This window comes from Equus caballus, chromosome 2 (genome assembly GCF_041296265.1).
Source record: "Equus caballus isolate H_3958 breed thoroughbred chromosome 2, TB-T2T, whole genome shotgun sequence".
In the NCBI taxonomy this organism is placed as follows: Eukaryota; Metazoa; Chordata; class Mammalia; order Perissodactyla; family Equidae; genus Equus; species Equus caballus.
The window spans coordinates 29,384,981-29,397,115 of record NC_091685.1 but is presented as its reverse complement, the minus strand read 5'-3'; the positions used below and the strand labels follow the sequence as shown (position 1 = coordinate 29,397,115).

The window sequence follows — 12,135 nt, the reverse complement described above, 5'->3', positions numbered from 1 at the left end:
AATGAGGCAGAAATCCCAGATGCCTCACACTGGCTGTGTGACTTCAGGGAAGTGACTCAACCTCTCTGAGCCTCAGTTTTCTCATCTGTAAAAATGGAGGACAGCAATGACTGTTTCTTGACAGGAGTGTAGGGACTTAGCATACAGCAAAGCCCAGGAGTCAGGTTCCTGGGGTCTACTATGGCTAGGGGGAGGGGGATTTGATTCCCCTGAGATTGGGGTGGTGTGGAGCTCGGCCACCAGCAGTCTCCCTACACACACACTTCCAAGCCAACACAAATGACTTCTCACAGATTTTAAAGGGCTGAAGAACCTGCTGATCTAGATCACAGGCAGCCCAGATGACAGCGCTGGAAAGGCACAAAGAGGTCATTTCACAGATGGGAAGAGAGAGGCTCAGAGGGGAATGCAAGTGAACAACCCCTCTTCCTCCCAACATGGGTCAGGAGAGAGTCAACACAGACTCGGTGCTGCCCCTGGGGAGGCTGGGAGCCCACTAGCTCTTTGGCAAGGCAGCCTCGAGCCTCATCTCTCCAGAGTGAAGATAAAAGTAACCACTCTTCAACAGCCACCAGGTGCTTGGCCGACTTTGGCTCCAGTACTCACAGCAACCCGGGGCGAGGCGGGTGTTAGCATTCTCAGCGGGCAGACAGACGAGAGGCACTGACTCGCCTAAGGGCACTTGCTTGCAATGGCAGACAGACCGCTGGATGAGGGCTGCCTGATTGCCTGGCATGCTGCCTCCTCTGTGACATGGGGACAGGTCTCCCCCTTGTGTAAACACAAGCCACCCCCCAGTTCAGGAACCTTCACACACACCCCAGGAAGCCAGTGTCTCCTGTTCCAGTGCACAGGCCCTCTGTCCTCCAGCGCCGAGTTCTCTGCAGGTCAGGCCATACCGGCAACAGAGCTGGCCCAATCATATCTGATTTCATGTTCTGCGACCCCTGCCATACCATCAGGGCAAGAGGAGTGGGCTAGGGACTGTGAGGCTCTTAGGGCAGGACCCGAGCTGAAGTCTCTGCTTCCCGGGCTGGGGAATAAGGAAGGAGGAAACCAGCCGGGTCGTTCCCTACTCAGAAGCTTCCTCCCTCCAGGAAAGGGGAATACTTGGCTCACAGCTGAAGTGATGAAGGCACAGATAGGCCTCATCGCCCCCCAGCTCCCCATCTCAGGGGGACATGTACGAGAGTGCAGCGTCCTCACAACTCCGCAACCCCCATGGCCCCTTAAACCATGTTGTTAGAGGCTGAGGGAGGGCTCTGTTCCAGAGCTTCTTTACAGATTCATAAGGCAAGGGCAGACAGACTGGAAAAGGGAAGTGAGGCAGGTAGGTGAGGGGACGTTGAGGCCAGTCTCCCCTCTATCACCCCTCATGTGCCCCCCCTGCCTTTCCCGAGGCTGTGGTAGGACAGCATTAGCAGAGGATTAGGCGCACATTCAGCCCCGCCAGGAGCCCACCCAGGAGCTGGAGGAGCAGGGTCAACTAGCTGTGCGCCTGCCAAGTCCCCCGCCGGGGCTGGCTGTGGTCAGGGGGGAGGCAGGGGAAGAGCCCCAATCTTGGAGTAGGGCAAGGCTCCTCCACAGTGAGCATGGAGCGGAGGTCAGGAGAGGGACCCTGGTTTCCAGCTGGGCTAGGCAGAGTCTTGCTGGGCCTGAGGGACACTCAGCCCTGCCATCTGCAGGTCCTGGCCACTCCCCAGTTGGCACCTGGCCAGGCAGTTAGTCTGACGGGCCTTGGCATGCCTGACAGTCCTTCATGTCCTCAGAGTAGTTCTCGATCTGGATGGTCATGGTGTGGAAGTGGAACTTCCCCTGCAGGCGGGCAATGGCTGCCATCAGCACAGCCTGGGCGTCTGCATTCTGCGCTGGGGGCCAAGAGGACAGACCATGGGAGGCACCAGAGAACCGTTTAGTCACTCTTGGGCCCTTAGGAGCAATCAGGAGCCCATCTCATACCCTACCCCCAGCAGAACAGGATAGGGGACCATGAGCCATCAAGGAACCCCCAGATTCCATGCCTGCACCAGGCAACCCTCTGGGTCCCATGCCTGGCACAATCCTGAAGAGCAGGAAAAGCACTGGCTTTAAGGCTCAGAATCTTTCCTCACCACTCATTAGCTGTACAAGCCTGGGCAAATGACTCTACCATCCCACCCCACCCCCAGCTTCAGTTTCTTCATCTATAAACAGGATTGTGGTGATCAAATGAAATACTGTGTATAAAGTGCTCGGCGTGGGGCCAGGTTCAATGCATGGGCTCTGCAAGCATCTGAGGTCGCTGGACCCATCTGGGGTGGCCCCAGGCCTCTGGCTGCTTCTCCCTCACCCGGCCCTGAGTACCCTGCCACTCACCGATGGCGATGTGGACAGACAGCACAGGCTGGGCCATGGTCAGCGCCCAGATATGCAGGCTGTGCAAGGCTTCCACCCCCTCCACCGACAGCAGCAGATCCCGCACAGCCGTGAAGTCCATGCCCTTGGGGGTCCCTGAGGACGGCAGGGACAGGGGCTGAAGGAAACTGCTCCCTCCCACCCAGGCTTGTTCCTGCTCTTCAAATGTCACCTCAGAGAAGACCTCCTTGGCACGCAGATCTGACGTCGCCCCACCCCCCAAATGATCCCCATCATGTCACTCTGTTGTATTTTCCTCTTCACACTTAACACTGTCAGAAATTATCTTATTTGTTAGCTTCTTGTCTGTCTCCCTCTCTAAAATGGAAACTCCCTGAGAGCAGGACTGTCTTGTTTACTGCCATATCCTTGGTGCCTAGAACAGTGCCTGGCCCTTAGTAGGTGCTCGATAAATGTTTTTTTGAATGGAAGGAAGAAGGAAGAAGGGAACGTGGGGATCTCCACCCCCACGTGGAGCAGCATCATTGTCACTTTTACCTGCATCAGTCACCTTCTTGTAGAAAAAGCTCTGACGTGCAGCCCAACACTCCTGCTGACCCCAGACTGGCACCCAACTTCAGACTAACCCTGACCACACAGAGGCCCGAGACACAAGCTGCTGGGGCACCGTGAAAGCCGGTGAATGAGTGTGGTAACTCAGGGCAGACCATCTGCCACCCCTCGAAGCCCAGCCATGTCCAACACTGACTGTTTTTCTGAGCCTCAGTCTGCCCCCTGTGCAATGGGAAGCATAATCCTCACCCATCTCTGCCTGAGGGAAGGCTGCTGGAGACTGAGGAAGTGTATCAGGAAGAGCTGGAGTGCCAGCTGCTACAGACACCACCCAGAAGCCACCTGGCTAGGCAGGGAGGACACATCTCAGCAGGGAGGAGGCACTCTTGGGGCCAGGAGGAAGGGAAGGTACAGTCCAGGGGACATTTCCAGGAACAGCCACACCTGAGGGCCCAGTTTGATGCCAAGGTTGGCCCGGGGCCCCAGGATGTTTTCAGCCCATGCCAGGCTCCAGATCATGGCTCCCGGCCAATTTGCTGGGATTCCCCTGCCCTGAATTTCAATTAGAGCTGGAGAGCCAAGAGCAAAAAGGGAGCCCCAAGCCCGGGTTACCTTCCATCAGCACCAGGATCACATCTCTCAGGACAGTCAAGGTTGTCCCCAGGACCAGGATGGAGAAGAGGAAGGTGCAGATGGGGTCTACACACTTGTACTCTGGCTACAAGAAAAGGGGAAGGCAGAGGTCAGCTTCCCTTCTCCCTTCCCACCCAGCACTGAGTTGGGGAGAGGGTCTCTCTGCAGGCTGGGCACGAGCCTCATCCTGGCCCTGCCTCCCAGTTCTCTACTTTTCATTCTGTGTCCAGAAGAACAGGCAGGACAGACCACAGTTCAGGATAAGGCACAGTCCCTTCCCATACATCCTTGCCTAAGGGACTGAGACATGGACAGAACTAAAAGGAATCTTAGACATCATCTGGTCCAACATCCCCATTTTATAGATGGAGAAATTGAGGATCAATTAGAACAAGAGACTCACTCTACAGCACATGGGTAGTGAGGGGTGGAGCCAGGCTCCAAACCCAACACATGGCTCTTTTTACTACACCACACTGTGCTATGCAGTGGGCAACGTCCAGGCTTTGGCAGCACACAGTCCTGGGTTTGAATCTGGCTCCACAATTTATCAGCTGCGTGATACTGTGCAAGTCACTGAACCTTTCTTAGCTGCAGAAAACACTACCACCTACCCGTCAGGGTTGTTATGAAGATCAGAAGTACTGACGCGTGGTAGGTGTTGGATAAATGTTCCTTCCCTCTCCCCAACCTTTTGCCCAGAGCTGGAATGGAGCTAGAATCTGGAAAGGGTCCTGTGCAGACAGGAGGCCCCAGATGATCTACACTCCCCTGCTCCTCCCCACCCCCGCCCCGACCTATTTCCCTCTGTCCCCAGCTCTGACCTTGAAGTATACAACATAGGCTGCCACCAAGATGCCCAAGCTCTGCAGAAAATCTCCAATCACATGGATAAAGGCAGCTCGGACACTGAGGTTCTCCTGCTGCTGGCTGGTGTCGTGGCTGTGCCCGTGGCCAGACTGGTGAAGAGTCAACCCCATTCTACAGAAGTGGAGACAAGCCAAGGGGCTCTCTGAGGTAACAGGAAGAGGCCACCCATTAGGGCTGGCCTCCCTCTGGGGCAAAAATCTCAATCCCCAAGACTGCATGATCCCTTTGGCCATGTGAGGAGCCCAATCCACACGGCCTTGGTTCAGAGGTCCACAGGAGAAAGGGCTCAGCTCTTTCAGATGGCAGGCTGAATCTGAGCACAAAGATGCGCCAGTGTCAAATTTCAGAGCAGGAGGGCACCATGGAGGTCATCGAGTTCCTCCCCCCCCCATCACAGATTGGGAAGCTGAGGCCTAGAGAGGGAAGTGGCTTGCCCAAAGCCACCAAACAAGGGAGAGAGCCCAAATGAGACACTCAGGCTCTAAACACCCTGTCTCTCACTGAGACCAATTTCAGGCACATCAGCTTGAGAAAGGACTTCTGCTGTGAGGAACATCTGCTCTTGCGAGACTAGACTCACCCCTCCCCACTTCAGGTATGAAGACTCCCAGGTTATTCACTGACATGTATGGGGGGGTGTGGAGTTAGTGCTGCCCTAGATTTATAACTCCTGATGGCCATGGCCTAGGCCTAAGGCAGGACCCAGGTGTTTCAGGGGCCAGAGCTTAGACCATTAGGGAAATCCTGTTCCTGTGGCCTGGAGTGCGGCATGGCCTCCTTCCACTGGGAGCAGGCATGTAGGTATGCATGTGAGAAGTGGGAGGAGGGAAGACTCACAGGGAACCAAGGCACACTCACATGATGTTCACGGCCACAGCACAGCCTGACGTGATCAGCATGGTCCCCCCCTCAATCTCATAGTCCCCAGAGATCAGCCGCTCCACCGCCAGGTACACCAGTATCCCAGTCACGACCCAGATGGACAGCACAGACAGCAGGGCTCCCAGGATCTCTGAGGAAGAACCCAACCCCCCACACCAATCTGAGCATGGGGCTCTAAGGCTAAGGAGGCATCCCCCTCCCTCTGTGATCTCCTCTCCATCTCCCAGGAAAGTCAGAGCCTGGGTCTGGTAAAGACGGCTGGCATGGTGGCACCCTACCCCACCACTCACCCATCTGAGAATGTCAGAGCCACAAGGAACTTAACAAGTCATCTGGGTCAACACTTTTGGTTTTACATATAAAGAAACTTACTTATTAAAATTTATACCTCTTGCTCAACTGGCAAACTGAGACTTCTGAGGAGGATGGGCTGGGCCATCATCTCCCACCAAGAGGAAAATGACAATGCAGCCCAGAAATGAACTAAAAGTGTGTAAAGCCTGAATCTTCCAGAAGACTTTGCTGACCTTTCCCACCCCCCAGAGCTGATCCATGGAGTTATGTGCAGAGTTCATGCCACAGTCATTTGTTCTGGAAGTTTGGCCATTTCATTTCTTAGGAAGGCGAACTCTTTCCCTGCAGGCTGGGCGTTCCCAGAGGACAGAGGATCAGAGCTCCCCCATCAGACAGGGAGCTCCCAAAGGACAGAAGCCAAGGCTGACATCCTCTTCCCCCATCCAAGTCAGCCTCCTGGCCTCACTCAGGGTTCCACCCACTGCAGCCACCTAAGAACCCATGTCTTGACCAGCGTCCTCTCCCATCTCCATCCCCATCCCGATCTGGTCCCTCACCAGCTCGCTGCCAGCCGAAGTTCATGGTCTTGGTGGCCGCCCGGGAGGACATCCAGAGGGAGAAGAGGCTGATGAGCATGCTGGCAAAGTCAGTGAGCAGGTGGGCTGCGTCTGTCATGATCGCCAAGCTATGTGCTAGGTACCCACCTGCAGGGGCAGGACCAGGAGGATGGAGGATCCTTATCAGCTTCCCAAGGAGCCAACTTCCCCGACTGTGTGTGCAGCAGGGAAACCATGGGCTCTGGAGAAAGACATTGGATTTGGGGCCTCTCTACCCACTAGCTTGTGTAACCACGGGCAAGTGACTTACTTTCTCTGAGCCTCGACTTCTACTATCTGTGAAATGGTACTAACAACATCTACTTAGAGGGTGAACATGAAAATCAAGTTCAAATAGGGCCTGGAAAGCATAGTAGGTACTCAGTAAACACTCTTTCCTTCTAGGCATTCAGCCCTTCCCTTACCTACTAGTTGTGTGCGATCTTAGACAAGTTACTTAACTTTAACGTTCCTCAGTTTCATCATCTGTAAAATCAGGCGAATAACAGCACCCATACAACAGGCAAAATTGTTATGAGGATTGCTTGAGACAGTGTGTATATAAAGGACTTATCATGGTGAGTGTTCAATAATTAGGGTTATTAGTATTAACATTACTGGGAACATCCAGGAGAAAAGCCTTTGGCTCATCCAGACTATCAATGCGTCAGTTTAATTTAATTAGCGCAAAAGTCCTTACCAATGACTTCCCCAATCATGAACACCAGGCAGATGGCAGAAGCCACATAGAGCTGGCGCCGGGCTCGCTCCTTCTTGGGGTCCCAGTGACTGTCAAGATCTTTCTGGGCGTGGCAGTAATGGTTGTTCTCAGTGGCCAGCTCAATGGCCTGCAAGTCCAGGCCAGGTGGAGGCAGAGGGATCCAGCCAGCCCCATCCTGCCTCAGAGACCCCTTGTAAGACCTGACCAGAGAGGAAGGGAGAGGGGAGCTGAGGGGGCAAGGAGGGCAGACTCTAGTCCTATCTCTCTGAGGGGGCTTAGCATTCCCATGTGTCCAACTGGAAGAATAGCTGAGGACACTCCAAACTCGACAGTCCCTGAAGAGGGACCAGAAGCCCGTGTTCGGAGGTGGGTGCTGGGGAAATGACCAGTCCAGGAGTCTTGGGGCCTTGGCCCGTGATGTTCCCTCCTCCCGCATCCCTCCCAGGGCCCTGAGGAGGCAAAGCAAAGACCTTGGGAAACGGCCAAGGGGCGGGGCTGGTCCAGCAGAGCGCGGAGAAGGAAAAACGCTCAGGCTCAGGGAGAAGGGCAGATCCCCCGTCTTGCGCACTTGGGGACACAGGGCCTCCCAGGACAGGGCTGCCCGGGGGCAAAGTGCTGGGCCGGGGGCGGGGCTCCAGGTATCAGACTCCCCACTAGCGGGCAGGGGTCAGGATCTGTGTTCGGCCGCAAGAGAAGGATGATCCTCGTGCCCACGCTCGATTTCCCCTTTTCCTTACCTCTCCCCAGCCCTCCTGTGCGGTCCCAATTCAAGTCGCCGCCAAAACCATCCACTGCCAGATGGCAAGCGGGGAGGTGCGTCTGATGCCGCTCCAATGCCCGCTCCTCCCCAGGCTCTCGCCTTACCCGGCTCGGGACCTGGCGTCCAACAGATGCTGCTTCTCCGTGGCCTCCATGCGCGCCGGGCGCCGGGTCCCGGAAGCCGCGTGCTATCGCCCGGCCGAGGGCGCTCTTGAAGTTGCGCGCGGACGCTCGGCGGCGCGCACTCACCTGCCGGGAGGACCCCGCGCGCCGCTCCCGCCGCCCCGGGGCGTGCGCCCCCCGCCCGCCCGCTCCGCTGCGCGCCTGCTCCGCCCCGGGCCCGCCGCGGCCGTCCCGCTGTCGCTCCTGCACCCGCTCCGCGCGCCGAGCGCTCCCGCCTCTCGACCCCGCCGCTGCGCCCCGCGGCCGCCTGCCTTATCCGGCCTCCGCCACTCCGTGTGAAGCGGCCCGCGGCGCGTCGTGTGCAAAAGCTGGCGGGGAAGGGGGAGGAGGTGGCCGGCTGCAAAGGGCGCCCCGTCGCTGCACCCGAGCACCGGGCCCCAGTGCCCCCCGAGGAGCGACCTGGCCTGCGACGAAAAGCCTAACCGCCTCCGCCCCGCGCTGCCGCCTGGACTTACTGAGTTAGGACTGGGCGAGGGCTGCGCGCACTCTCCCGGGCCGGGGCCGGCCGCCTCCTACCGAGAAGTTTTCGGACCTTGGTTTGTAGAAATCCACTTCGGGTGCCCTGAGAGCAGAAAAGTGGCTCTTAGAAGAAGGGCTCCTGACGCTAGGCTTGTGTCTTCCCCTCGGGCCGGAGACTCCTGAGGGCTTGATCGGTTTTCTTCCTCAGCCTGCAGATCCTTGAGATCGGCCGTGTTCTTCCGCTCCGGCTGCGAGGCTCCTCGGTTGGGGGTATGCCTCCCTTCAGGCTGGGGGAGTAGCCCTCCTTAGGTCTGGTTGGGACTGACCGACCCATCCTTGCCGCTGAAGCAGCACCAGTTCCCCCTGTCCTGCTCGCTCCGATTAGAATCCGGAGTGGCCAGCTTTATCTCCACTCCTACATGGAGCAGTGTGGCGCTTCAGCAGGAGTCGCCATCTGGGCAGAGCTGACGCCACCACCACCATCCCTTCTCCCCTGCCCCGCAGCAGCTCCTCTGGACTCTCAGTGTGGAAAACCTTTATCTCACACTTCCTGGCTTTCCTGCTATAGTCTAAGACCCTACAGGCTCAGCATTACCTAGAGAAAGTGTTAAAATTCAGGTCCCAGGTGCCAACAAATAAGAGGCATAAACTGCAAGAGAAGCAAAAAGTTTATTTGACGTTTCAAGAATTGCAATGTGGGGGGCTGGTGTGGTGGTGTATTAGATAAGGTTGCATGCTCCGCTTCTGTCACCTCGGGTTCACTGGTTCCATCCCAGGCACAGACACTGCACCACTGATCAGGCCATGCTGTGGCGGCCTCCCACATAAAATAGAGGAAGATGGTTACAGATGTTAGCTGAGCGCTGATCTTCCTCAAGCAAAAAGAGGAGGATTGGCAGCAGATATTAGCTCAGGGTCAATTTTCCTCACCCAAAAAGGAAATGGATTGTAATTTGAGAGACACAGATTTGAGTAGAAATTCAAATGTGCTCCAGTTACAAGACAGGGGCTGAGGGTTTTTGTGGGAAAAAAGGAGGAAGATGAGGTAAGTTGCATTAAGGAAGAGTTCACTGGTGCTCCATGAGGCAAGGCTAGGTTTATACTTCGTAGATTGTCTTGAGATTCGGTCGACAGGCGAAAAGCTAGACTTGTACTTCATTGACTGGTTAGTGATTTGGTCATCAGCAAAGTCCAATTTCATCAGTCCTTACAAGCAGGATATTCTTGTCCTTATTGACTTTTTGGAATGCTGGCAGTTTTCTCCAGTTTGGAAGATAAAGAACATGAGACACGCAAGGCAATTCTTCTGAAACGGCTGCTCCGCCTCTGTTTTAATATGGCTGCACTCATGTCATCTTTCACATTTTCCCCTTTTGATCAAGATCTTTCTCCAAAAGCATTGCTGATCACCCATCAGTGCATCGTTGGTCCCTCATTGCCAGGAAAGGCTTAGTCCCAGTATGTCATGTCCCACATAGGAGGGAAAGCAGTTTCCTTAGGCCCCTTTAGGCCAAATTTGAGGAACAAGAGCACCAGAGCAGAGCGGGGCTCTTGGGTCAAGTTCTTTTAAGGATAATCATCTTCTGCAGTTCCTTGCAGTTTCTCATGTGAAGTTTCCTAAGTCTTGGTAATTATTTCAAAGCACTTAGCAACCGTTATCTGAATGGTGTTTTTTATAACATTGAGACATGCAGAGGAGACAAAGTTTTACAACAAGGAGAATTCCTATAATAACAAACAAGATGCTAAGTCCAAATTAGGGAATCGATGTGAACCAGGAGGCAATGCCTGGGCAGCCAGCTAAAGAGATCAGAGAGCAACAGGATGTCAGTGGGCACTGCATTCAACCATTTGGCTTGTGCCTGAATTCTGTCCAGTTCTAGCTCTACCTTGCCAGAGGTGTTTACTCAAGTAAAACAAGAGGTGTTTACAAGAGTTACAAATGTCACCTCTTAAATCTCTGGAGGTTTGATTGGTTAGGCTAGAAGTTCTAGACACTAAGCATGATGAATTAGGGGAGGAATGGCAGAAAGATAGGTAATTAAACTTGCTAAAGGATTCTCTAGATTCATGTACAGAATGAGGCTTCTGATGACAAGGCCAATAGTCAGAAAGATTTCCCCTTTTGTAATAGATTGGGACATATGGATAAGAGTATTGTCTTTCCAAGAAAGATGGAGAAAATAAGGTAAGAAGCAACAGTGAGTAAGAGGTATACAGGCCTGGTCCAGCTGTCTTGGGAAAGCTGTCTGCCTCAGCCATCAGCTGCTTCTCTTCCTAGTCAATTGGATTTGGAGATCTCCAGCATTTGTACGGGACCAAATGTCAGGGGGAGCCTTCTTCAGCTGTGAGCTGTATCTCCAAGGTTCAGTGCCTTCTGGTTCTGCAGCAGTGTTGGTGGTTAGGAGCACCTGGTAAGGTCCTTTTCAATGGGGCTTAAGAGCTGTCTTTCTCTGATGATGCTTCCAGAATACCCAGTCACCAGGCTCTAGACTGTACCCAAGAGGACCCTTTAAATTGGAATCTGGGAAAGCTTCTTTAACCTGTTGATAATAGGCTCGAGCATAAGACATTGGAGACTTGTAGTAGCTGCTCATACTAGCATAAGACAACAGAGAATCAGGAGAAGATTATATACCAACAGACACTGATCTACTGGTGACCGTCCCATGTGGAGTCAGCTCATGGTTTCCAAAAGAGTACTGTGAACAGTTGGCAAGACCAAAAGTAATACCCTAGGCCAGGGGAGTCCTGTCCACAGGTCTATGACAAAATCTCAAAGACAATTAACATGACTAGAATCCAATATTTACAAAGGTGCAAATATAATTTTTCTCTCTACCATTATTACCCGCATTTTTTTTTACCAAAGATAATCACAGTAAAATTAATTTGTTTATATTAAAAACTTGGCCTGATTATTTATGTAAGCGAAAATGAGAATACTCACTGAGAGTTTCTGAATTCTGTAGGGATCAGGTAGGGAGAAAAAGTAAATGTTTCATCTTTGTTCACAAAGGTATGTTACCTTTGATCACAAAGGATCAAATTGTTGATCACTTAGGAGAAAATATTTCTTTAAATCTGGAAGAACAAAACATTAGAACATCTTCCTCAGTTCACATAGTCCCATGTAATTTAATATTTTTTCTGCTTGAATCCAGTTTTCCATTAGTTTTCTCAACTTTGCCTGATGATTGAGGATGATAGGAACAGTGACAATTCCAAGAAGTTGGAAAGGTTTTTCATTTAGCTTTGTATGATTTGCCCAGTGAAGTGGGTGCCTCGATCACTGGAGACTGTGAAAGGCAGACCCCAAGTGGGAAATAATTTGCCAGCAGTTTCTTTGCCATTGTGAGGGCATCAGCTTTGTGGCAAAGGAAGGCTTTAATCCATCTGGAAAACATACATACAATAACAAGAACATAATAATAACCCATGCTAAGTAGCAATTGAATTAAATTTAGCTGTAGGTGCTTAAAGGATTCAGAGAGAGGAGTTTGAGACCTCTGGGGACAGAGATAGTTTTTCTTAATGCACTATGGTTGGTGAAGGAATGTAAAAATGAAAAATGGGGTTTGTCAGGGAGCCGGGAAGAGCCAAGTGGCCTTCTTGGATTTCCCATAGCCCTGTCTGCTCATTTAATTTACCACCATTGTTTGCCCATCTTAATTTCTCTGATTCAGGAGCAGACTGTTGCCGTGTTAAAGGATTTCAGGCTGGCAAGAGTCTGGCAATGAGGGGTCAATTTTTTTCTTTTTGCAGAAGCAGAAGGAACTTCAATTACATGTGTCATAACTTTTATAGATTCTGATTCTGTTGTTACTGCCT

General features: G+C 52.9%; 1 protein-coding gene across 4 annotated transcripts; it reads right to left on the bottom strand.

Annotated features, from left to right (window-relative positions):
- Positions 1–280: 280 nt before the first annotated feature.
- On the bottom strand, positions 281–7,968 carry SLC30A2 (solute carrier family 30 member 2). Of its 4 annotated transcripts, none has more exons than XM_023635449.2 (8): positions 7,768–7,968; positions 6,883–7,103; positions 6,144–6,290; positions 5,269–5,422; positions 4,365–4,521; positions 3,520–3,625; positions 2,356–2,490; positions 281–1,868 (listed from the first exon to the last, which is right to left on the bottom strand). In XM_023635449.2, the coding sequence occupies exons 1-8, from the start codon at positions 7,815–7,817 to the stop codon at positions 1,723–1,725; spliced, it is 1,116 nt and encodes a 371-aa protein (XP_023491217.1). In that variant the 5' UTR covers positions 7,818–7,968; the 3' UTR covers positions 281–1,722. The 4 variants fall into 4 exon arrangements, 3 of the variants coding, with proteins under 3 accessions (XP_023491217.1, XP_023491215.1, XP_023491216.1); XR_011432454.1 differs by lacking the exon at positions 7,768–7,968 and adding an exon at positions 4,155–4,274 and having other exon boundaries at positions 1,225–1,868; positions 6,883–7,471; XM_023635447.2 differs by lacking the exon at positions 7,768–7,968 and having other exon boundaries at positions 6,883–7,471.
- Between the last annotated feature and the right edge of the window lie 4,167 nt (positions 7,969–12,135).

What these genes read in the sequence shown, in the direction of transcription:
- SLC30A2 (XM_023635447.2), bottom strand. Translation starts at nt 7,339, where the DNA reads ATGCGGGAGGAGGGAACATCACGGGCCAAGGCCCCAAGACTCCTGGAC. An exon ending in CTTCGGCTGGCAGCGAGCTG is followed by an intron (nt 5,423 to 6,143) that starts GTGAGGGACCAG and finishes GTTCTTCCTCAG; the next exon opens with AGATCCTGGGAGCCCTGCTG. An exon ending in GCTGTGGCCGTGAACATCAT is followed by an intron (nt 4,522 to 5,268) that starts GTGAGTGTGCCT and finishes CCACTTCTGTAG; the next exon opens with AATGGGGTTGACTCTTCACC.